Source organism: Charadrius vociferus, unplaced genomic scaffold (genome assembly GCF_000708025.1).
Source record: "Charadrius vociferus isolate BGI_N301 unplaced genomic scaffold, ASM70802v2 scaffold198, whole genome shotgun sequence".
Classification (NCBI taxonomy): domain Eukaryota; kingdom Metazoa; phylum Chordata; class Aves; order Charadriiformes; family Charadriidae; genus Charadrius; species Charadrius vociferus.
This window is the reverse complement of record NW_009649951.1, coordinates 4,940,968-4,967,742: the sequence shown is the minus strand read 5'-3', so window position 1 is coordinate 4,967,742 and position 26,775 is coordinate 4,940,968. Positions and strand designations below refer to the sequence as shown.

The 26,775-nt window shown below is 39.2% G+C and overlaps 1 protein-coding gene across 1 annotated transcript in view; it reads right to left on the bottom strand.

Moving 5' to 3' along the window:
- FOCAD (focadhesin) overlaps nt 1-26,775 on the bottom strand; it is a 109,232-nt gene that overhangs the window by 13,610 nt on the left and 68,847 nt on the right. The window contains exons 21-33 of the mRNA XM_009891507.1: nt 23,945-24,037; nt 21,635-21,723; nt 20,812-20,853; nt 17,813-17,921; nt 15,803-15,919; nt 13,754-13,992; nt 12,010-12,099; nt 5,522-5,669; nt 3,499-3,618; nt 2,453-2,575; nt 1,569-1,646; nt 1,119-1,190; nt 852-954 (exon numbers count right to left, since the gene is read on the bottom strand). Coding sequence (XP_009889809.1) covers nt 852-954; nt 1,119-1,190; nt 1,569-1,646; nt 2,453-2,575; nt 3,499-3,618; nt 5,522-5,669; nt 12,010-12,099; nt 13,754-13,992; nt 15,803-15,919; nt 17,813-17,921; nt 20,812-20,853; nt 21,635-21,723; nt 23,945-24,037 — 1,423 coding nt within the window. The remainder of the gene's footprint in view (nt 1-851; nt 955-1,118; nt 1,191-1,568; nt 1,647-2,452; nt 2,576-3,498; nt 3,619-5,521; nt 5,670-12,009; nt 12,100-13,753; nt 13,993-15,802; nt 15,920-17,812; nt 17,922-20,811; nt 20,854-21,634; nt 21,724-23,944; nt 24,038-26,775) is intronic.

The window sequence follows — 26,775 nt, the reverse complement described above, 5'->3', positions numbered from 1 at the left end:
CAAAAGGGAGAGCTTCAAAAGCTTAGTAAGTTTAATACAACAGAGACATTTCACATCTATTTAACCTCAGGCACATGTGCCAAGATTATACAATATTAGAAAGTCCAAGAATCTTTTTTCTGTGATGAGGAAGTTTATCTACGCTTCATATTATTGGCTCCCAACTTGGTTCACAGTGAAGTGAACAGCTTCCACTTCACTAGTTCCCTCCTATTACTGGTATTGCATCCATGGTGTAATCCTGCCTTTATTTTACCAACAGATACTGAAACAACAGCAAAAGGTAACAATGTATCAACAGCATATGAATTTCTGTGCTAATTGCTAGAATACTAGTTTTTGACTTCAGCTAATCAACGAAGATCTCTTCTCGAAAAATGCTTTTGAAAAGTCATTTTCCTCTTGTTAATGACCAGTTTGTAAGTGTTGGGGTTTTTTATACAGCAGGAAGTGCTAAAACAAAGAGTAGACTAGTCAATTCTCAGGGCATAGAGTGGGTAACGTAGATGTCAAACACATGCCATATGCAGTGTAAAACTTATTTACAATTTATTCTATACAAGAATAAAGAGAGAAGCAATATATAAGTTTGACCAGAACAACTTAGAACCTTGCTTTGATACTGCAAGTAAAAGCAGATGGAGGGAGCCTATTCAGCACATGGATTCCTGCTTCATATTCCAACCTTTAGGTCTGGCACACAGGACCACGGGGTCTCCAATTCAAAGGCTGTCATGTCATTTAATAGGGCTGCAATGTCTAGCCTGTATTGTCTAATGTGTCCCTTGGTGCCTTTTTAGCTTGGTGCTACTTCTATATTTTCTTTAAGCAGCAATAATAAAGCAACTTACCGGATGCCCTATTCTGGGTAGAAGACAAACAGGACATATGAAGGTGTCCCAAAAGCCCTGCTGCATTTGTCTGAAGGCCAATCTGCCCTGAAAAACTGATTATCTGTTGAGACAATAAAACACTAGGTTAGTCAAATTTCTCTACGTTGCCTCATTCAAGAAACACAGACATTAGCAGTTTCTTTAAACAGATTTGGCCTGTTTGTGCAAGGTGTGCCAGTACCCTAGTGCATTACTCAAAGCAGAAAACAAAGGCTACCTTCTTACCTGTGTAAGGGTTCTGATGACTTCATTCAGCTTACTTTGAAACTGGGAGGACTGAATGCTCTCAGATTTCAGCTGCCAGAGAAAAAGGAAAAAAATATTGTGAATTTTATAGGCGAAAAAAAGAAACAACAAAACAGAGAACAGGTACTGAAAAGACATTACAGTTGCACACGTGCCTTTTTGTGGAGGAGTAAAGGAGAAAGGGAGAATGCCTATGTGGCTGTGAACTTTTCCCCAGTGGCACTGCACATGGGCCATATGACAGGAAAATACAACAGACCCTATTTTAGACATTGTAATTATATCCTGCTTGGTTCATACCCAATATATACCAGGGCATCCCATTTCTGCATAATCACTGCTGTAAGGATGCAGAGGATGTCATTCCATCTTGCCTTCTAGCAAAACTTCTAGAAGAGATAAAAGTACCATTTGCTTGCATCTTCTCACCTGTATCATGCCTCCTTCAGAGCCCACCAGTGCAACCAGCCCATTGACAGCAGCCAGACGCTGCATTGTTGGAGAACCCTGGAAGCATAATTCAGGATCAGTGAGTCAATGCTACTGTAGGACAAAATACTTGTTTCTTCCAACTTAAAACCCATGACTTCTATCACTTGTACACCTCTTATCCTCAAAACCTTTATATGTCAGACTCCAACACACTGTATACGTATTCATCCCCCTCTTGCTGAATGAAAGGCTTTATATGGAGCTTCCCCCCTGTGCCCATCTGAAACCATCATACATTTCTCCCTGACAAATCACCTTCTTCTAGCACAGTCTGTGTTCCACAAAATATGCCATTACAATTCAACACTGAAACATTGTTTCTTTACTGACATGTACCTTCAACTGCAATATTAATATGTAAGTTTAGAGTTTGATTTCAAACACAAAATTTTTGTTACAATGGGATATATCAAAATTATTACAACAACTGAGGCACTATAATCAGGATTCTGTTAGTGTAATTTTGATAAGTAGCACCTAATTTCACCATGCATGTTCATCTAATAACCCAGATTTTATCCTTGGATATTGTTCCAAATTAGTAAAGATGTCCAAATTAAGATCTCATTGAGACAAACCTTTCCCATAAATCACCCAAGCAGAAGAGAAACTTTCTTTTTCCTTTAGCAAACAGCCAAAAGATATATTTTTGCTTCCAAATATCAATCAAACAGCATGTTTAGATAATCCTAACTTTTCCTAGCATCGCTCCTGCAGAAGCAAGCAAAATTATGTCACTGCTGTTCATTTAAAATCACACTCCCCACTTGCAAAAAGAAAACCAAACAAACAACCCAGGATATGAATTCAAACTCCTTTACCTCTGCAAGCACAATTTTTACCCAGGCTTGCATTAGTCTGTTACTCAGGTCTTCGGCTTTTCCATGACCACAAGCTGACAAGCCATGTACTATTGCACCCAGAGCTAAAGCAAAACTGTGGGTCTGTAAGGTGAAAAAGACACATTAAAAACCAGATCTTCTGAAGGATTCTGTGTTCTTTTTAATATTTGTTATTGAAATATTACTTAAATATTTATTATTTCCCAATAATTAGAAGAAATGTCTTTGTCTAAAATACTGGATACTTTCTTATTTCAAGTATCTTCTCATGTCAAGTGACACAGGATTTTCTGATATTAAATACTGATCTTTGGCACGCAGATTCCTCTGAAGCCTTTATTTTAGAGCAGATTTTGTGATATGAAGGTAAAAACCTGTAGCAAAGGCAGTTTGTTTTGACTTCCTATTTTCCAGATAAACATTCGAAACCGTTGATTGGAGTCATAGCAGGTTTTGATTCAAATTTTTTTTCCCCCTTTTCTTCTGGCAAGCAATTAACAAAAAAACACACACACTGAAATACAGAGATTATTTTTGGCATTTTTAGAGGGCAAGCCTAGAGTACTAGGGATGAAACAGACACTTGGAGGAAGCAGTGGCTGTGGTTATGATGCGCTGTCTGGTGGCTAAGGGAAAGCAAAAATTTAGAAGAGCACAGTAGAAGTATTTTCCTACCAATAGTCTAAAGAAACATGTTATAAAAGAGACAAAAATTGGCAGGATGCAGGGACTAAAAACACGAAGAACTCAAAAGTACCAATTTCCCTTCTAAATGCAATCAAACATAGAAAATCTGTTTTTATTTCACTGTCTGCTAATTGCTATACACCTGCAGACAATGAATCAATGGATCAAGTGGTAGTCTTGGTAATCGCACAGTATGCACAACACGCTCAATGTTAGTTAATACTAAAAGCAGATCAATCTAATTTTCTTGAAGTTACAGTCTGGGTAAAGCAGTATCCAACATTAAATAGATAAGAGAAAAACAGAACTGAACGAAAGCCCAAACAGCGCATTATGACCTGCTGATTATTTTCCAATAAGGTCCGTAGCTTGTTCATGGCATCCTCAGCCTCAGCTGCTTCTATGATTCCAACACTGAAAGCAGAGACACAGGAACAGGCCACAGAATAGGCAAGTACCTGAAAAAAAAATATTATTTAATTCTGTTAACCAGTGTCTGATCAAATTCACTATAGCAATGTGCACACGAACCAATGTGCCAGCATCACAAAAACATCTATTTGTACTTTCAGATGTTTATTCCTTCTCTGAAAGATTCTTCATTGATGCGATCATTAAACAAATACAACTAATGCTTGGAAGTGCTTCTGGTTTTATGTAGGTCAAAGTCCTGATCTTCCACACACATCTAGTTACTCTTCTCAACACAAGTATCTGATAATTATTTATGTGAGCATAGACAGCATGCTGTGATCCCATCAGGGCTACAAGCAGGTCAGAAGAGAAGCATGTAGAACTCCCTCCCACAGACAGTGCATGACACTACCCTCATGTCCTTGCAGAAGGATTCACAAGTGACAATCCTTTTCTGTTCTTCAGCCTTAGAGGTGGAGAATAATGAAATGAAGTCTGAACTTTCAACAAGGCAACTGTGCCAACTATTTAACCTTCTCTGTACCAAACCTAAGCAACAGAACAACGCATGACTATAAGGGAAGGAGAGAGCATCCACCTACTGTGAAGGATTAGCAACAATTTGACTTGGAGCAAGTAATGCTCAGATTGTACCTCTTGCTGCAGCAGACCAAAATTACCTCTCAAGTACAGGATTATATCCCAGCCATTTATACCTCTGAAAGAGCCTCTTGTGCATCCTATAAATACGGTAGTATTCATCCTAGGGTGCCGGCCAAATTTTACCCATGTAATAATTTGTACAATTCCTTACAGAGATTTTAATTGAAAAGGGTAGGTTTTGCTTCTCATCCTAAACCACGATGTTAAACAGCTGCTGCCTTTCATCTCAGTAGTTGCTGTATTGAATCCAGTTTAAGTACAGTAAAGCACTTTGAGATCTCTGGGGAGAGATAAACGTTTCCATAGCCGAAGTCACTCTAATGCATGAACCATAAACTGCAAAGGCTAATCCCCAACACATACGTACTGCCAAAAAAATTAAACTCCATAAACAAAGACCTTTATTAAAGGCCTCTCAGAGCAGCACCAATAGGGGGAAGAGAATAATACTACCAAAGCTCTGCTACTCACTTAGAAGAAACAGAGGATTATGCAACTCAGCTGTTCAGCTGCTGCAGGCTTACATATATCAGGTACAGCATTGCTGTTTTTGTGCAAAACACCAGCTTATTCCGATTCTCGTTTTCTGTCGTAAACTCCTCCAATTTAATCAGTTTTCCTTCTCAGGTTTCATCTCAACAAACTTATAGAATTAGGGCATGGACCACGTCAAAACTTACTGGACGTATCTTGGCAAAATAAATTGAAATGCATGCTCAAACTCAGAAGAGCTCAGTTTAAGTGTTCAAAACACAGTCATAAAGAGAATATCAAATGGGGCCATATCAGCATTCACAAGTGAAAGATTTACATTAGCTAGTGACAGCAGCTTTCAAAGAAGGAAACAGAAGGCATATTGAAGGAGGAAGTAGTAGCATTAAGGTTCTCTGAGAGCAACTTGCTGTCTGCTTTCTAGTAGATCAGATGAGCAGTTAACAACTGTGTCTGAGACATCCATATATATCCACAGTTACTCCAGACTTTCAACAATTTAATTAGAGGTTAAGGAATTAAAGAAGCACTTTAAAGAATTATGTGTTAGCTAAACCATTCTATGATTCTTGGATATTTTCAGGCGGTTTTTTAATGTTTGTACAGCATTACAGGTTATTCTATTGTTGTTGTTTTCTTCAGCAGGTATAAGACCATGTATTGTGAAAGAAATAATAGAATCCAAGCATTCTAGTACTAAAGATGTAAAGCTTCAGTAAAAAGTCTATTGTTATTAAAGACAGGCAACAAAGTAAAAGGAAGATTTAAAATTTGTGATAGAATAGGTCATACCTCCTGGACGCATCTGCTTTGGTCCTCACTGCTGTCCAGGTATTTGCAGAGTTTTCGCAATGAAGCAGCAACATGCACTCGTGATTCTGTTTGGCTACTGTGACTCATAAGTGAAAGAACAAGTCCAACTCCCAAAATACATCCAGTGCTAGAGAGAAGACAAAAGAAAAAGGATTAAGTATGCTTTGGCTGCTCTGAACTCTCTTTTCATCCCAACACGTAAATTGCTGAGCAAAAAGACCTCTTGGTCTTGCCCGATAACTAGTCCTGTGGATAGTTACTTACCACAGTCAATTTTGCAAATGGTTTTTTATTTCACACATAGGTGATGCTTTTCTGGAGACTCAGGATGAAAGAAAAGCGTAAGAAGAAAAGATGTATTTAAAATAATAAATCCTACACATACAGCCTCATTATTCCTTCTGCCCCTGAAGAACCAATAGTCCTATCAACAAGCACATCAACTAGTATGAAGTAAGTATGGATCCAAACTTCTACATCTGATTTACACTGATATCTCAAACTCTGATATCCCAGTTAAACACACTAATTGCAGCTCTGCTGGCTGTATTAGGGCCTGTTCCTCTCAGACTCCTGCATGACATATTCCAGTTCACAAAAATAGTGAAATTATTGATTGAGCCAGAGACTGGCTAAGATGGCTGTACAGATTAAGGTATTCATTTGTATTTCAGAACATGAGTGTCAGGTATACATTCTAACCCTTATGTGTTAAAATACGCATACGCAACAGTGGACCAGCTTCAACAGGGCAGGTACATCCAGCATAACTAACAGTTTGATGCTGGGGATACTTAAAATGGCAACAAGAAGACCATAGCCTCAAAGTACGTAATTTAATAGAGCAGCTGGCACAAACAACTTCATGATCTCTGTCTTTTTCAGATTTCACCAGAAATCCCATTCTGAACCAGAGAACTCTTACTAAATGCAGCATCTGTGCTACCACAAGTTTCAGTTTCCACAGGTCATCAGTCATAATACTGAAAACTTTTGTCAGAAAATTCCCAAACGCTTCTGGCTGCCATCACGAGATACTAAAAACACAGCAGATACCCACTGCTCTGAAGGTGATCTCTCACCAGCACACACACGCAATAGCTTAAAGAAGCAGCTCTTATCTGAAGATGAAGATGTTTTTCCCCTTGCGCATCTCCCTGAGCATGCCAATAACAGACACTGGATGTAGTAAGCACTCAAATGAATGTGGCTAGGATCTTAGGCATTCTTCTAAGCTTCTGCTATCCAACTTCAAAATAGGATAGAACTACTGCTTTTACTCAGAGAAGTAAAAAAGAAACTTCTGAGACTAACTTCAGTCATATCTATAAGTTCATGTTTTTCAGTAACTGGGGATGAAGAAGATGAGCATGGCTAGAAGAACTGGAGTGTTGTCTTGGCAGAGGTGTCTTCTTTTTCCCACAAATTAGATGAAACAACCCTTTGTAATCAACATTTTTAAGTAACTGGCGTATCTGAATTCATGAACAACCAACAAAGTAAGGACATAGCTTATACACAGGAGTTCTACACACGATTTTACACTATTGCTCGTTAACAAATATAGACAGAGAGAACAAAAATCCTAATTAGAGCTACAATTTTTTATGTTGTTGACTCTTTGCAAAGACCCAAACAAAACATATGTGGGGACTGAAGTAAGAGTAAAAGTTCACCCCCTCTGCCCCTCTTTTTGTAACTAGCAATTGTTTCACTTGGGCACGTTGTTTGTGATCAACATAAAATTAATATTTAAGTGCACTTCATCCACATGATATCTCAGATTTCCCAGCATGTTTTAAGTGTTTTACTGCCAGTGCATCAGACATACTGCACTACTGTCACGACTCACCTTTGAATCTACTGTCATTTATCTCAATAATGTAGTGTCCAGGGGAGTACAGTCCATTATATCAGAATGATGCACAGAATGACGCACTTGATGAACAAATCATGAAACAAAATAAAAGGTTTATATCTTAGGATTAAGGAAAACTGATTTTTTTTTTTTTTTTTAAGGGCCAAATCCCAGTAATACTGAGGTCAGTGGAGTTTTACAGGGGTCTGTAAGAACAATATAAAAGTTTGATGACAGTTTTGAGTGAAAATGCCTTAAAGACAAATCAAGCAGTTGCTGACCATGTGAAAAACTCCATAAATAGCAAGTCAGTTTAATGTTCCACACAGCAATTTAAAGGAAGGCTACTGTGTATTTCAAGTTTCGTAACAATTTGCTCTTCACCACATCTTTACTCAACATTTATCATTTGCCCAATATTTATTCTTACAGATACAAGCTAGTTCTGCCATGCAACTTTATACAAAAAGCCACAACTGTAAGGGTCTTGTAGAATTCATCCTCAATATGGGAAATGTAACAATGCAAGCCAGAAAACTCTACGGCTGCTTGGTATTCTCAAAAACTTTTTACACGCTAACTTTTCAAAAGTACAGAGTTAACCCAATCCTCAACACGTTTTTCTCTGTTTGCAGGAAAGCGGGGTGGGGCATGGGGGGAGGTGGGCAGTGGGGAGGAAGGAAGCAAAACCTTCCAATACATGGACCGTATGTACTGCTATGTTTGTTACTCATATGCTGTACTGTTACAACTGAAACCCTGCCTTGGATTTTATTATTTATTCATTTATTTATTATTTTTCCCAGTACACTGAGGTTGATCTGGCAAAAAACTATTGAATATAATCTACATGAATAACTGGAAAAGTTAACAGCCATTAATGTACATGCTTGCTGAACCTATGCTCTATGTAAGTTAGGCTTGGGGAAAAAAAATGAGCTGTTACATAGCTTTTGTAATCAATAAGCCTGACAAAACCTAGTAGCGTAAAGAACCGTCTAAATCATCTGTCATGCACATTTTCCATACAGGTGTATACTGAAAAGTGGTGTATCAGTCTATTTTAAATATATATTTTGTTCAGTTTCTGTCCAACATAAAGGCAGATTTAAGGTCCACTCACAGATCTCTTTATAATGTCCGAGTGCATTCCACTTAAAATCAAAAGCAAATGCAAAGCTTCTAAGGCTCTGCAATCTAGGAAACTTTGTTTCAGTTAAAAACTGAAGAAACATCATATTAACATGCTTAACTATCTGAAATGTTTTTCCCCCATTAAAAGATTATGAGTTCTACTTTTGTCTTCTTCCTGTGTGGTTATGACAGATAAGAGTACTGATTTACGAGCATTATTCTCACAGTGACCTTTTCTGAGAGGAAATGTTAAGTTTAGAGTATTTTATGCAACTTACACATACATAGAGATTCTTAGGGAACATAAGTGGACTCTCACCAAGCTAAAGCACTGGTTCAGGGAAAGGTTCTTGCTGCCTATTGAAAACAACTCTGTCTTCTTCATTCCTCTTACTACTTCTGCTTCTCCACTGATTTTAAAAAGAGAATTCTCCTCATTAAATGAAGAAAACTATATATAAAACCAAGGCTGATGTGATCAGTGAAGCATGGTTGTGTGAGCTCCAGTTTGCATAGCACACGCATTGATAAACCACTTTCTTACCTAGACACTCAACGCAGAAAACCAAAACAAAACACAAAAATTCAGCAAAAAACTCTCTTGATAACGTCCTTCAGTGTGTGAGATGTCTCACTTAACACCCTGCAGAAGCGTGTTACTGAGCAGAGAGGCACATTTTCTAAAGGAATCAGGAGGCATGCCACAACGCATGAACTCTGTCCCTCCCATATCTGTACCGCATAATATACTTGCTCTCAAAAAACTCGCTACCTATTTTAACAGAAAGAGAATAGCTAGTTTAGCAGGGGTGAAACACTGATGAAAAGGTCAGTGAAACACTAAGTCCCACAGTTAGCTGTGCCTATCATATTGGATAGAAAGGCTAGAAAGGCCCTTGCTTTGGAATAGCAGTTTAGAAGTGGACGAATGCCAAACTTGGACAAGTTCACAACATTTACAGCTTTACATTACTTCGCTGTTCACAAAGAGCGCTTACACTAGATACCAACTCACCATTAAACTTTAAAAACTGTAGCCATTATGCCCAGGATAAAAAAAACCACCCACCCTTCATTCTTCCCTCTTGTGCTTGCCATCATCTTGTATTCTTTTGGCAACCTTTCACTGCCAGAGAAGTCTAGTTTGGCTTTTCTCTTCTCCAGCTAATAGGCTGCACAAACAAACAGCAATAGGTATAACAAAGCTGTAGCTGTAGCTTTTAGATGTAGCTGATGCAGCCCCCTGTCCACCATGGGTCTCACTGTGTGCCTCTCAAGAGGCAACCCAGGTTCACAGCCCAATGGTGTGCAACTGTGACCCCTCACAGCTTTTCATAAGGTCCACTGGAGAATGGGAGGGCAAAGGTAGACACAAATTATCGTTTCCTTTGAACAAGGAAGAGCTGGGCAGAATAATGTTCAAAATCAAATCAAACCCTATGCACCAACACTGAGGCACTCAACATACTTCAGTTCCTTCCCTGATTTAAAAAGGAAATGACTACTGTGCAAGACACATACGACCACATTATGTTAGTTGTTTAATGACAACTAACACAGGTTTTATTGTTCAATTATTCCAGGTTTGCCAATGCTAGCAATTGTGCAATAGCTTTCAATAATTTCTTGCACTTCTGGTGGGCTGCTCCTCTCTTTGGGACACCTGAGGCATAACCTCAGTTGGTTAAATGAAATAAATTTGCTTTACTCAGTATTCAACATGCCATCCACAGCTGTTACATTAAAGGCCTGGCTCTCCCAAAGAAAAAAGCCACACGAGGCAGCTGCTCCCAGAGCTCACACTGTATTGCGTGCACATGCACATCCCAGTAACAGGCTCCAGCACAGCAGCTGCTAGACTTCACTGAACACTTCGACAACAACCCAAGAACACCAAGGGAGGACTTTCAAAAACATCTTTCATTAACGAACATGTGCAGGTAGGATGAGCAACCATGCTCATAGAATTGCTGGAGTCTTCCCACTGCCTGTAAGCAAGACTGTGGAGTTCACTGTACAACCTGTGGGTTGGCAGGGATTAGCAGTGGTGGTCATTGCTTCTTTTCACCTTGCAGTAGTGACTGTATGGAAAAAAATGTGTGTGTTGTGTTAGATGTACAGAAACACAGAATCATAGAGTCGTATAGCTTGGAAAAGACCCTTAAGATCATTGAGTCCAACCATAAACCAAACACGGCCAAGTCTACCATTAAACCATGTCCCTAAGTGCCACATCTACACGTCTTTTAAATAACTCCAGGGACAGTGACTCAACCACTTCTCTTGGCAGCCCATTCCAATGCTCAACAACCCTTTCAGTGAAGAAAGTTTTTCTACTATCCAATCTAAACCTCCCCTGGCGCAACTTGAGGCTGTTTCCTCTCATCCTACCACCCATCTTGCTACAATTTCCTTTCAGGTAGTTGTAGAGAGCAACAAGGTCTCCCCTCAGCCTTTTTTTCTCCAGGCTAAACAACCCCAGTTCCCTCAGCCACTCATCATAAGACTTGTGCTTTAGACCCTTCTATGCACACATGGATATACTTACATATGTTAATATATAATGTATTTTATTTATCTATTTATTTATGGACACACTCACTTAGAAGAGATGGTACACAGACGAATAAACCAGCAGGAACATCTTGAAATTCAACACGCACCATCTCGCAGTCCTGCACCTGGCAACAGACAGGCTGGGACTAGAGAGGCTGGGCATCAGCTCTTGGGAACGGCCCCTCAGCACTGGTGGGCAGCAAGCTGAGCTGGAGCCAGACATGCACCCAGGCAGCGATGACAGCCAGCAGCGTACAGGCAGCATGAGTAAGACACAGCCATGAGAGTCAGGGGAAAGATCACCCCTCTACTCTGTGCTCACCAACACAACTGGAAAACCGCTTTGAATACAGGAAAGACACCAACAAAACTGGAACAAGTTAATGGGAGGTCACTGTGGCAGCGAGTCTGGAGCCCTTGTCCTAAGAGGAAAGCCTGTGGGATCACAGCGGGTTCACCTGGGAGAAGGGATGGCTTTGGGGATATCCAACAGAATCTGTGACACTGACAGAAAAGGATTGAGGAGATGTAGCTGGGCTCTTGCATGGTGGGAGGCTGAGAGGCAGCAGACACAAGCTGAAACATCACATTCACATGGAGATAAAAACAGCCAAAGAGTGGAGCCAGGGCTCAGAGATGATGTGCTGTCTCCAGTTTTGGGGGTTTCAAACCCTGACCATAAATCCCTAGGCAATGTAGTCCAAGTCCACGGCTGAGTCTGTTTTGGGGAGGAACGCGGACCTCTGAAGGAGGTCTTGCCCACCTGCATGGGTTGGTGATTCTATGGAAATCCTCAGAACAGGCTGTGTCCTTACCCTATCCTTATACTCTTCTGTGTAGAATTAAGGAATAAAAGCATGAATTAAAAAGGTGGAGCTCAAAATAAAACAAAGTATCATCATCAATGAAGAAAACTCACTTGTACTCCAGACTGGTGTCAAAGCAGCAGTCTTCCAAAGCATCCAGGGACTTCATTAGAACTAAGTTCATCTGTTGACCAGGTACATCACTACAAAACCAACACAAAACAGAAACCAAAAAAATCCCTAACACAGCTCTGCTTTTTAGATCATATAGGAAGTAAAACCTCCTGCTAAGACCGAATGTGCCAGTAAATACAGTTTTTTTTTCTTGCTGCAACAGGTTCTTATACTAGTTCGTAAGAAATAACTATATGACTGGTCATTTGTATCACATTCATATAAACATACTCATATACAAATAATAAAAACATATTCAGACCTTAAATGGCAATCATTATTATTTCTACAACACCCAGAAAAAAACCCAGCACCCAGGATTTGTAAAACATGCCTGAGAGTAGGAGGAAGATACTGATAGAACATGATCTCAGCTAGACCTGCAACTATTAATAAGCTGAAAATTCATGACATTTTAAGATACTACCTCCATAAATCTCTCTCTCCATCTTTTTGCCTAACTTACTGATAAAGAAGGAAGCATTTTCATCTCAATCCAAAGACATCATAGGGAATCCCCTTTTAAAAAGAACATACACATGCCTAGTGAACAGGACATATTTAATGCAAACTAACTATGATTTGATATTAGCTATAGCTACATCCCTACTAGTTTTGCTGTTGTTGCAACTCAATGCTTGGAAGAATGTGTGAGATTAACTTTGAAATTATCCAGGGAAGTGGAAGAATAAAAACTTACTTAGTCCATATGAAATTTTTAGATAAATTTATTCATTTCAACACCCCTCATCAACCAACAAAAAACCCCAAACCCGAAATAAAGATTCACATACTCCAAAATACCAAGCTGATCTAACATAATTTTCTTTAAGAGCCTTTTAATTCTTGTGTCTAGCTCAGTTGTCACTGCTGACTGTCCATAGAGTCTATTCCCAAATTATGTAGCCAAGCCAGAGGCCGTAAGGCATCAAGACACCCAAGCACGAAGATTAGAAGAGAGCAATGCTGCACGGTATTTTAACAAAGGCAGGTGCATCAGAAACATTAGCAAACTAACAACTGACAGCCAAATCTGTTTGATACCTGTGCACCAATTAAACATTTATTATAGGTATATAGGCAGACAGAATCCCCAGTAGTCAAGAAGCTGGAGAAGTATAAAGCCAAACCTACTTCGTAATTTCTCTGGAATCATTGGAAATTTGCAACTGAGGCCAACTCTTATGTAAAGGAGGCATTTTCTACCAACTTCAAAATATCGCTTCTTTGTCAACATAGCTGTAACAGCATGCCTTAAAGACAGCCCATTACACTAATTCTGTTGTAGCTCTATCCCCATCTGTGTAACTCACACGATTTAAGTGGCACCATCCAGTGTCCAGAGCACCACTTAGAAAGGAATCGTTGAGAACTGTGAATTATTTTACCATTAAGTCTTCTAGGGCAGCTAGTCCTCTTTAAGAGCATATGTGTGGCTCTTCTAGCTGACTGCTTTGCACATGTAGCTTAGGATATTATGAAAATTAATCATTCCCCCTGAAAGAATGGCAAAATATCCAGGACAGCACTTGGGTGCTGATAATGAAAGACACCTTTTAAGAAACCCCTCAAGAATCATTTGCCTATGACTTGTAAATACTTTAATTCCTCAGAATTTAAGGCCACATGCAGGAAAAAGGAGGAAGTTATTTGCATACCTACATTACATACGGTAATCCTTACCTGACTTTTTCTTCATACAAACGTGAGATAAACATCCCCAAACCAAGGCCCATGTGGATTTGAACAGCTTGAGACTCATCAGCATTTGGTTTCCCAGGTAATCTGTCAGTCAGCATATTCAGGACCTCCTCAACCTTCTCCTTGCATGATACAATGAAAACTGGCACCAGGAGAGACAAAGCAGTGGCTGCACAGGAGCGAGCTATAATACTAGCAGTATTTTCGCCCGAATAGGATTTCTAGAAAAACATAAGAAAGGTGTGTTGTTTTTTTTCTTTTCCTCTTGGGGGAGAGAAATAAAATTCCTTTCTAGGTAGTAAGACTCAGCACATTAGGAATTTAAAATAAATACCTATACAGCAAACAGCAGCACAGATGTATTGCCTATGGTAACATTTCCATTTGCGTTACCTCGTGAGCAGCTTAAAACCAGAGTAATTCAGAATATAATTTCTAAGCGTAAATAAGATTAAGTATGAAACTCTAAACAAAGGATAACACAGGACGCAACTAGAATTTAACTACTGGTCTGCACATAAATACATCGATTTATTTCAGTTTTAACCCTCCTTGTTAAAATACCCACCAGTGTGACCAGAAGGGCAAACAGAAATCAGCCATGATTTTAATGTACTTCGGTAATTGTAACACACCAAGACTTCAATGAGTTGTAAAAAGCACCATACCCCAGACGACAAAATATTGTTAGATCTTGCAAGATCACCAGTAGAGACGCTTTCTAGAAGAAAGATCGCTTACAAAGGTTTTTAATTCCTTTCCATTTTGAAAGGTAAAATCCGTACAGCTACCTCTACTTATAAAGCAATGGATCGATTGTAAGTAATAGCCTAATGCATATTTATCAACCTCCACACCCAACTCTGAAAAGAAAAAGCGAAATATCCCACCAGAATGCAAGGCACTCTGCAGGACAGTGATTTCTATTGTGTGCCTTAGAATTTTACAAGCATAAGATTTTTAATTTTTTTTTTTTTTTTTAACAGAGTGGATTTTAGAAATGCAACATTGTCACAGTGTTCCATCTCAAAACTACCTTTTTTTAACTGCCTAATTTTCAAAGCCAGGAGTCACAGAACAATTTGGCAAGAACTGCTCGTGCCAACCAAGTAGTTGAATCTCGTTCCATCCAACCAGTCTAGCATTTATTTAACACTACATTTGATTTGATCATCTATGCTCCTATCAGTGATGACAGGGGTCACACACCAGACCTGACGCAGGTTCATCAGTAACTTTCAGCTTTTTCATGCTAACATCTCATCTACTGGACTAAACACAGTTCATGAATGCAGTTAATGAAGTTCCAAGTTAGAAAACATTACCATACGTTATCAGGTTGGTATTTGGCCTTGTAGGACCCAAGTTCCCTTCTGCATCCATGACACAAAGAATCTCCAACCTGGTCGTTTTGACCACAGACAGTGAAGAGTTAGCAATACATATTCCTTAAGGCCTATACTGAGCTTTCCGTCCATCTTCAGGTCCTCCTTAAGAACTGCATGATACTTATGTGGCTTGAGAATTTCCTGCTGGTTGTCACACTGCAAGCACATATGATAAAACTTGTACTGGCCCTCAGGGGTTCAAGAGGTACTGTAAAATAAGAATCACTGGCTCCATAACTATTAGATTTTGAAAAAGTATGCATTTCAGAGTCCTAAGGAATTGTGTCAGAATCAAGAGTTTGATAGTGTGGTCTGAGGAGAGTCTGTTTGTGTTAGAAGGTTTTGTTTTGTACATACATGCCAAATATTCTAGGTTTTGAAGGGGTTTTTTGTTTTTAAAATTTCCTTCATTCATGTATCCTCACACGTGTTTTTTGCTATTTTGGTAATAAAGACAAAAACTCAAGGCAAACCCAAATATAAGCAGAAAACACGATGAAACAAAAAGAACAAAAGGAAGAAAAGTTCTGATTCTCCTGTATTACAACTACTACAGGGCAAAGAGAATCAGGAAACCACACACTAAGCACTCCAGGTATGAAATACAGATATATTCTCTTGCCTTTAACACCACAACACGTACCTGGTAGAACCATGGGAAGACTTGACCTTTAGGGTGATAGCGGCTATTCACAATACTAAAGAGGGTTTCCGTGACCATAGAAATCCAGTGTTTTGTGGGAAGAAAATCAGGTTCAGTCTGCAAAAAATGAAACCCAAATACTCATCTTTTTTCGTAAATCAGGTCCTACCTGAACAGAAGCTTAGCAGCTGATGTTCCAGCTATGATCCATCAGCAATCAGATTATTTTGTCACTCTTATGTACAGTAAGTAGTGTGATTTACTTGCCAATGCTGACCCTCCAGACAATACTTTTGATTGGGTACTATTCAGCGAAAGCAAAAATGATAGTTGTAAGGCAGCCTCACAACAACAGCAGGGAAAAAGCCAAAACACCTTCACAACTCTGAACTCTTGCAGCTCTGTATAAGTTACAGATTTCATGAATCCTTTCAGCCCGAGGCATAAATTAAATGCAACCACAAAAAAATAAGTATGACTATTTGAGTAGTCATACTATTTTGCCTTGGTTATAAAGCACAAAACCTTCCAAGGATATCTAGGCTCAGCATTTCAGTCTCTTGAATTATATCAGGAACACCTACATTCAACTGAGGTAGCTACCACATATAGGCAGACCAAAGGCATTTAAAAACCTGGATCCTGTCTCCCCACACGTTCATTTAAAGGTTTGGCCAAAAATAAAAGGCATTAGGAAAATGTATCATACCCAGCTCCTCACACACATGAAACTAACCAGCAATCTCAACTTGCCCTGTGACAAAAAAAGTATCCATGTTACAAATAATCCATGTCATAAATAATATATAGTTCAACTGCTGTTACTTAGAATTGCTACCTTGAACTGTGATCCACTCTGTTGCTAACAAGCTGTGGGTTCCCTATTACATGTGTGGCTCAAAAGCCTTTTCACTCTAGGTAGAATTCAAATAAATGTAGGGGCAAGGATGGCAAGACATTGCGTTTTCTCAGATTTAAGGAGCAGTATATTAACTAGTCTTAACAGAAGGAACAAAATAGCAATGAATGACTATCCAGTTTACCACAAATGTCTCTCAGATGCTGAGCAATCATGGATGCATGTAGCTTTTCAGCATGGAAATGAGTTATTGACATGTTTTTACACATTACTCGACTAGAAGTTCTTCCCTCCCTCACTGTTTTCTTTTACATTTCTACATAAGTTGTTAAGCTTCCTTCTGTGAGCAGCTATTCTCATATAGTTGCTCATATCTCAACATATCTCGTGTTTTGTCACACTGTGATGCTCTTCTACCATTAGCCAGGTCACAGAAGTTTCAGTCAAAATGCTCTTCAAAGACAGCAGATAAAAAAAGCCTGAGCAAGTTAGTACATCCTCCCTTCCCCCCAAAAAATATTTTTAGGCCACTAGAAAACACCACAATGAAACAAATAAAAGGGCTCTGAGAGCATTATCTTCCTTTCCTTGCAAGACTTATGTACCCTAAGCTTTCTGGGTCCATTAGCAAAAGTTGCCCATATCAGTGTATGTGTTTAATCCAGCCTACAATAAATACCCATTGATCTCAGCTTTTCTTTGGTTGATTGTTTGGTTTTAAGATCTTTCTTATCCCTACATATAAAACTTGGGCCATCACGGTTGGTGAAAGATTACGAGATGCTGTGCTGATGCCAAAATAGGAAGTGTGTCAAGTATGCCACTTTAAAACACTTTGTTGTAACTGATTAAGAGATGAGAAAAGAGATTGGCTGGGTTTCATTGTCCACTAGACCTCCATCTCATCTGTGAAAACCAAGAAATAAATGGTATCCATTATGTTTCTTGTGCCAGAAGGCACCTACACACTCTGACTGCTTTTGCATAGGTCACACAGCAGCTACCTGATGGCATTCACTGAGCAGGGTGAAATTTGAGCTTCAAGTACTACTAAGTACAGCGCATCCACTTACCAGTCCCTTAAACACCCGGTCATACTGCTTCATTATATTCCACTAAGAGCAGAGAATTTCTTTCTCAGATTGACTCACCTCAGGCATCCCTTCAGTGTCTGAGGAAAGGCTGCTTTCATATTTGGCTACAGCAACTGCAAGACCAGTTAAGGCAAAAATAGAGTTTCCTTTCACCACTGAGCTGTCTCTGGACAAAAAAAAGGTAGAGTTAAGAAGTGTAGTAGAGATGCAGCCAACAAAACATGTATCTCAGCTCAGGAAAGTTATGCTACAGGTGGTCCAGGAGGAAAGGCCTTTGCACCTAGCAACTTCACTGTGCTGTTTTCTAGCTTAGCAAAAGTCTATCACATTTCATCTTCGGGGATTAGAGAAAGAATGGAGAAGTGTTTCAGTCTTTTTTCTTATTTGTCTTTATATAAAGCCTAGCACACACTAAGTTGTATAAAACCAGAAGCCTGCTTCCACTTTAACGATGACTGCCACCCTGCAGAGCAAGGAGCACTTACAGAAATGCACCAGTTGGTCTTCACTAGTACCACCTCTACACAGGACAACACAACACAAAAAGCTCTTCAAACAGCAAATGCTAGACAGGCAGGTGCCGTTTCACTGCAACAGCATCTGTTCAGCAGATTTAGCAGAGCAGCCATCACTAAAATTTCACCTTAAAAAAAGTTTTGAATTACTCTCCTGTGCTATGAAAACATTAACATCATGGAGAATGACAGCTTTCAAAGAGTACTAACTTCTACCACAGTGCAAACCTTTACTCTTATGGAACACAAGGAAAAAAAATATCTGTCACCTACAAATAAGAGAGAGAATATAACTGTGTTCATGAAAAGATAGATGTTAATATCCTATTCATTCCCAGAAAAACGTATTATAATATAATTCTGCAGGAACTCTCTTAGTTGTTTTACAATAGCAGCTGAACAATACAACTGTACTAGACCACTTACAGGCTTACACTAGACCAGCAGACAGTGCACTACACTTCTTGCATCAGTCTTCCATTTCTAAAAACTTCCTCAACTGTTGCTGTAAAAATACTCCTACACTGCAAATTTAGGTATTTGTTCCAGATCCAAAGATCTCATTTTCACAATAAAAATATTTTCTGGATTTCTGATTTTCTTTTTAAAATAAGACACCCAGGTCTTAATGGAACGTCATTGACCTCTCCTGTTTGGAACACTGAAACTATTTCCTTTCAGATAAGAGATACCTACAAATAATTACAACTAAGCGCTCAGTTAAGTTCTTTAAAATCTCCCATATCCCTTGCCTTAAATCTGTGCCTAGTCTACGTATAGAACCTTTCATGTTGTTGATGATCAACTTCTAAAGGTTACATTTCATAGAATCATAGAATGGTTTAGGTTGGAAGGGACCCTGAAGATCATTGAGTTCCAGCCCCCTGCCATGGGCAGGGACACCTCCCACTAGACCAGGTTGCTCAAAGCCCCATCCAGCCTGGCCTTGAACACCTCCAGGGATGGGGCAGCCACAGCTTCTCTGGGCAACCTGTTCCAGTGCTTCACTACCCTCAGAGTGAAAAATTTCTTTCTAGTATCTAATCTAAATCTACCTTCTTCCAGTTTGAAGCCATTTCCCCTCATCTTTTCACTACATGCCTTTGTAAAAAGTCCTTCCCCAGCTCTCCTGTAGGCCCCCACTAGGTACTGGAAGGCCGCTATAAGGTCTCCCCCGAGCCTTCTCTTCTCCAGGCTGAACAACCCCAACTCCCTCAGCCTTTCCTCACAAGAGAGGTGCTACAGCCCTCTGATCATCTTTGTGGCCCTCCACTGGACCCACACCAATAGGTCCATGTCCTTCTTATGTTGGGGCCTCCAGAGCTGGACACAGTACTCCATGTGGGGTCTTCAAGATGTAACTCAAATAGAGAGAAACTTCTAAATCTACATACTCATGAAAGCTGGATGCTTTAAATTTAATGAAGGTAAAAATCATCATCCTAACAAGCCCCAGGAGGAAAAAGATCAGTATCTTAGTCTTTATTGAAAATATGGGAGAAAACACCAGTGTTTTCTTAAGAGAAAGTGAGCAAATAAGCAGATGAGAGATGTGATCTATGCACAAGAAATCCTTCTGCTGTTCCTGAAAGAAACATAGGTATTTATTGAGTAGCTAAAATATCAAACAGATCTTCCAATTTCATCCCTCTCTGACTCCTTCAAGATCGACTGACATGCAAAGAAATGGAACAGCTGGGAGTATTTTAAATATCTGAACAATGATAAGCTAAAAAATGAAAAAGGTCAAACCTATATGGAAAGTCCTAATTAAAATCTCCAGAACTCTCAACTCGCAAAAGTATTTCAAACTTGTCTTTTATATGTTTACAAGAATAACAATGTTGAAACGTTCTTTGAGATTTCACTGTAACTCTTTCAATGACGACATCCTTATGATTTGTCTAAGTACTTGTTCCTATGAGGATTCACTATTTCTGATGCTTTTGCTTAACTTTGTGCAAGTGGCCAATTTCAGGTTAACGAAGGGCAAAGCATAATAGGAAGCTAACTGCCAGCAGAGATTGAAAGGGAGAAGTCAAACCACTTTAGCAGCCCATGAAGGAAGGCTAGAAAACTATTGCTGCCTGAAAGCCATGTGCTAATTCTAACAGCAAATGAACAAGCCTGTCATAATCTGAAAACCTGTACTTTCCTGTTTTTGGAGACATCTGGGCACAAGACAGACACCTTAGCAGAAAGTGGGACAGTTCTGAACAGCCCATACTCCACGAAAGATCAGCCAACTTCTAGCTAAATGAAGCTACTTGAGGCAAACAGCCTGCTAGCTAAAAAAAGAACAGACTTATAGAGCATATAGCACTGCCCAAGCTTTACTCAAAACATCAGGCATCAGCCTTTCTAATAGACACAGTCAATGGTAAAAATCTCAAAGCACAAGGTGGGGAAGAGTTCCCTTCCTGAACAGCACTGATGTGAAATCATAAAATCAGCAGATAACCAATTCCAGAAAATATTATCTTACATCTTCTGCCACAAAAGAGAACCCATTCTCATCTGTAATAAATTAGCAGTTCTTACTTGGAAGCACCTTTGATGACATCAGTTAACATATCTCTGACCCTGCAACAGAAACAAAAAGAGTTTACACCATGTTCATTACACTACAGCACAAACTCGGCTAATTTCCCCTTATGCCATACATGTGTCCATTCTAGGTTAACACTTACCTACCAGAAGACTTAGTACAAATTAATCTGTAAAAAACTGTGAAAGTGCTTATGCACCACCCAACATTTCTTCATGCTTATGTGCACTACCAGTATTTCATAAAAGATTCTCATTTGACTTCATACCACTTTTTGTAAAACACATATTCATGCAACAGCCATAAATCTGTTCTTTGAGCTGTTACACATGAGTTTCCAGACCACTGTGCTATGTCTCAGTATAATAAAATGAGAATGTTTTACAATGGACAACCATAACAATTTATCTAACACTTCCATGGCTTACACTTCTTTTATCAAGACATTTTCAGTGAGACAGCTCACTTCGTATCTACAATTAAGTTTTGCTCTTTGCATAATCCTTCTGCTTTAATGTGATAGAAACCAAATATAGTTTTCCATTCCTCCCAGTTGCTTACCCTACAAACTTTCAGACACTGTAAATGGGGAGGTACCTGTGAACCCGTACATATTGGAATCCTTACAGGCACTTACCTAGTAGTCTCTTTCTTTCCGCCTCCCCCCTGCCTTGGTCATTTATCTGGTGAGGTTTTTTTTTCATTACTGGTCATACAGTCTTTCAGCTTGCAAAATTAAAGACTCTGAAGCCTTGCACTCCTCTGCCCCCTTACTTGCCATTACAAGTGATAAGGAGCAGAGAGGCACTCCCTTACCAGAGCCAGGCTGTAAATTGTTTGTACTGCACCTCTTCAGGATCCTCTTTTCCATGCTTTAACTGCATCTCCAGCTCTGCCTGCCTCCCCTGCAGAATTACAGAATAAGTCAGAAGTGGATCTTACATGGCCAATCATCATAAGATTTCTTCAGAAAACACTTAGGTGACGGATGTAGCCTTCCACTTGAGGGCTACTTCATAAGTTAATTTAACTGTTTTTGATAGGGATCCCATTGTAATAGACAATATATTAAGTAAATTAATTGATAATTTTTTATTGTGAGTGAGGAAAACAAGCTGCAGATGGCCAAACAGCCACAGATACCGAGACATCTCTTTGAGTCCATGCAAACGGACACGTTCCCTTGGGAAGGAGTACAACAAGCAAGGAGTGAGATTCAGAAGCCTGCTTGTTAAAATGGATTCGAACAGCAAAACATCACGTTCTCGATTCATTACTTAAAGCAGAATTCCTTGTCCTTTTCCCTTCTGTGACGCCAACTTCCGTGTGATCTCCTGCAACAGTTCTTTCCGTACCTTGAAGGACATGATATGGATTTTGGCCTCTAACAATTGTTACCGAAACATATTAAGCAGCTTTGCTTTATGTTCAGTCTCCAACGGTGAGATGACTACATCTCAGCTTGTTTAGGTTGTCAGTTACTGCGCCTTAGTAGGTTATTAAGCCTTAAGTGAAAAATCTAGGCACAGAAGAAGTGTTTTTCAGGTATTGAATGCTTGCAGATTGGGTGTGCATAAAAACCTGAAAACACGAGTCAACCTGTAAATCCAGATGTCACTCGAAAGGTGACTCTCAACAGAGATTAAAGGAGCAGATAGATACAACACCCTGAGTAAAGAGAAGATTGCATAAAACTATGCAAAAACCTACCGCAATTTCCCCAAACACAAAAACACTGGCTTAAGTTCTCTACTAAATCAAGACCTATAGGATCATAACAACAAAGCTGATTTCAGTCTCAAAAAGACGCTGAATGCAAAAAATGGCAGAAGTGCTTAATCATGTGAGTAGACACAAAAGACAAGAGGACTTTCAGGTGTCCAAAGGGAAAAAAATCCTCACACAGCATTTTGGCAAACTGGACTCTACAAACATCTGCCTCCAAACTGCAGAAATGATTACTCTACTGTCTGTCCAGACATACTGAATTATGTACTATATAGACTACTCATATTACACTGTAGTCTCTTTCGGTCATCTCAGATGAAATATAGTATAAGAAGCACAAGAAGTAAATAAAGATACTAGGGCTCAGTTTTTTTTAAAAAAAGTCTCTAGTGAGGGACTCCAGAAGCAACAAAAAATGGCACAAAATCCTAGAGAGTCTTTCAGAAATAAGCCTGGTAAATGCCAAGCTTCTTGTGAAATCTTGCCTCAGAGGGGAAGCAAAATAGGAAAGCAATTAAATGCAAGCAACAATGTCCCCCTCTGTAGTTACGACCTAAAATTACAATTTGAATAGCAGCTGCCTGCTTTGTAATGGGGCCGGCTCTGCTTAGAATCTTATATTTTGCTGATGGCCAAGATAAAATTTTTTTTGAAAATGTTAGAGGAGCATATGTTTCACTACACAGCAAAACAAGGAGCAGTCAAAGCTTCCAGAATCCACTCAGCAACCTGAGCTGCTCACACTGAAAACAGCTGATGTGGCTTGGAAATACAAATAAGCCCTTCTAGTAGCACAAACAGAGCCTTCTAGAAGGCAGCTATTTGTTAAAAGTCTTTTAGATCATTTCCCTCTTGAAAAAACAAATGACACTACACTGATCTAGATAGCAGACCAGCTAACCTAATAAAAGAGAGGTTTTAAGATATTTCCTAATCATTATATAGGGTAGAAAAATCAAAAGACAAGTCCCTCACAGTGTGACAGAATTACATGCTGGTTAAGAGAAGTTGTATTTAATTAATCATTCCTTGATAGCTTCTGTCTCCTTTGTGATACTATTATTACAAAATTCCTACCAAAATAACAGGTTAGAGCTCTAGCTAAAATTTCACATTCTAAAAATCCTAACAATTGACAAATTCTGCAACTTCACACAGGAACATGACTGCAAGAGCCTGAACGGTAAGCAGAAGTTAAACTTCTACAACGTATCCCAGACTGTGCTCCCATTAAATGAAGAGTCATTTTTAGTTCCTTTTAATAAATTTTATTATGAAACACCTCAAGCTTTATTTTTAAATTATTCTAACTTGCATGGATGGTCCTGCTGGTAGAAATAAAACTCGTACCACTTGAATGAGCATTAATGTGCACAATATTATATACCTCGAAATTACCTGCAGGACTGCATTGTACGTTCGATTCATAAATCCTAACCAGGACTGTGGCAGCAGTACGGAGCGGTGCCATTCAGAAGGCTGAATGTTAACCTGTGCAACACATCAGAAAAGGCAGAAGTGGTTACATTAAGTCTAACATATGCAGAATGTACATTCTCCAACCTGTCATTTACAGGCAATCATTTGCTTGCACCCATAGGACATTACACATGGTTGTAGGAAACTAAAATTACAATGTACTTTGTTCTGCTTTCAGATTTTACCCACACCAAGTTACTTTCAACTTCGTTACCCAGGCCAGACAAAACTGGTTGCTTCAGGTAGTTCAACAGATAATTGATCCCAGAGAGAGCAGTGGAATTATATGTGGCAATAAGCACAACACTTAGTAGCACTGGTAGACAAAAATATGTACATAACAAAGACGTCAGTGCAGTTTATGTTTGTCATAGTTTTAGTAAGTCTTAGGTGCTTCTAAAAGCTTTAAAAGCTTTAAACACAGGCTTAAAATAAATACAAGTAGACTATCTAAATACAGGGAAGATTATTCAAAAGGACTTAGTATCCATGACCGGGGTATAAGTAACTATGTTCAAGTACACAGTTCAAACTTCCTTTAAGGAAAGGAATTGTTAAAAAAAGAAAGGAATTACATAGTTTCTTTCTAGGAAGCGCCAGTATAGCCCTAACAGGAGGAAAACAACACTGCCTCAAAGATAGTTTCAAGAAATATGCAACAGCTCTCCTTGCTTGCCTCCAAATCTCACATAGGTATGACAGCCTCAGCTTCACAACAAAAGAATAATGCAAACAGTCAACTACACAATCTGATGTATGTGCGCAGACCTTCCTCAGGAACTTAAGGATACTTCAACAAGTATCATAGCAAACTGACTCAAAGGCTTTTTCAGAGCATGCTGAAAGACAAAAAAAGTCAAGGGATCTCAGTAGCAAGCGATTTTCTAGCCCTTGGCAGATTAATGAAGTACAGGGGTAGGTTAAACAGAATGGATCACAAATTCAAGGCCACCAGAAAAAGCTTTTCCAGACATTGGAATCTTGCATAGTATACATACCTCTCCCCCTGTGATTTGCATGGTATGAATTTTATAAATAAAAATGTATTAATTCACAAAAAATGTGTATCACAACTAATTAGAAGTGTCTCTATTTCCTTCTCTCCAGGACTGTCTTAATTGCTGCAACATTTTATTAAAGTCAAGTTGGAGTTCAGGTGTCCTCTCCTTTTAAACTGCCGTGTTTTCAGACCCAAAACCAACCGAAGCTCTGTAATTAAAATGGTGGGCGTGCATTATAATATCTCATCATATTCCATGATGGGCATACAGAATGGATTTTTCTTGCTACCATCCATTTCCTTCTACTGTCTGACTATACCAAAATGAAGAAAAAATGTCATCACAGCCATTTGGACTCCATTGGAAATAAGTTATTTAATCTCAGCAGTTTCCAGGGTAATCAGTTTTTAATAAAGAAAAGGCAAACATGTCAGGTTGAGGTGAAACGGGATATATCTCAATATCAGCTGTTTAAGGCCTACACTTTGTATTTCTGAATTAAAAGGGCATGCCAGACTCCCTCAGTTATGGCAAAACCCTGTGAGCTGTGATCAAAAATTGTGCAAAGGCCACCTAGAGTAACTAATCTTGCCAGGCTTAATCCCAGAAGGTTATTATTCTTCCTTTTTATTCTTCCTGTTTTATTTTATTACGGGACTAGTCACTGTTAACATGTAAAACACTCCATGCCTCAAGGTATGCAAAAATCTTCCTTTCTCCGTCATGTGTTCCACTGGCTTCCTCTGTACAGAATGGGTAACCAAGATAAACGACTGGACTCCCCTTGTCTGTCAATTATCTTCTTAAGTCTTCCTGCTTCATGATCTACATAAAGCAGCCAATATTCTTTCTGTACATGGATCTTATAACAAAAAGCAAAGGACTGTGCTAAAGCTTTATGCCCACTGTCAGTTGCAAACTTATAACAGTTTTGATTAAGTACTAGTACATCTACACAAATAAATACAATCTATGTCCACCAAAAGATAGGACCTACTCCATCCCACAGGCAATGCAAATACACCCTGCAGAAAAAAACTAATCTCATCTTTAAATGACTCAATAACACTAGTCCTTCCCTTTTAGCCAAAATTTTATTCACACACCGTCTCATCTCTGCTCATCAATTCCTGCAACCAGTTACTGAGCAGTCATGGCTCCAGTCAGAATTGTTTGCTTTAGGTTCCTGAGGCACCTGCAGTAACTCCAGACTTCCCCTTTACCCCTACTCTGAAACTACTTTAGACTCGTGCATTTAGATTTGGCTGGTCTCATGGTAATCCATACATGAAGTTCACTGTAATCCACACTTGTGTACCAGAGCAAAAGCCGGCCTTCAAAACACTTCAGGTGCTCATGCAGAAAATGTAAAGCTTTAGGTGTATTGTTGCATTTAAAGCAACTAGACAACATGGTGTAATCGGTAACGTATTAGCACCTTGCGCATCTTATCTAAAATTTGGAGATGTGCTTGATGACCAGCAGAGCTACTGAGCATCCTTTGATTAACTTTCTTCATGGCAGTAAACATTTTGCAGATGTGTGGAATGAGAGGAAGACAAGGGGGAATACAACATCTCCACATAACACTCAAAAATAAATCTACAGCTAAACATGGTTGGACATAGCACTGAAGATTATCACATAAACTGTGATAATACTTGCTGTTTCAGTACAGGAAACCAGCAGTCTTGTCCTCTATCTCCAGATACACAATGATAATGACAACTACATTAAGTGTTAGTTAAC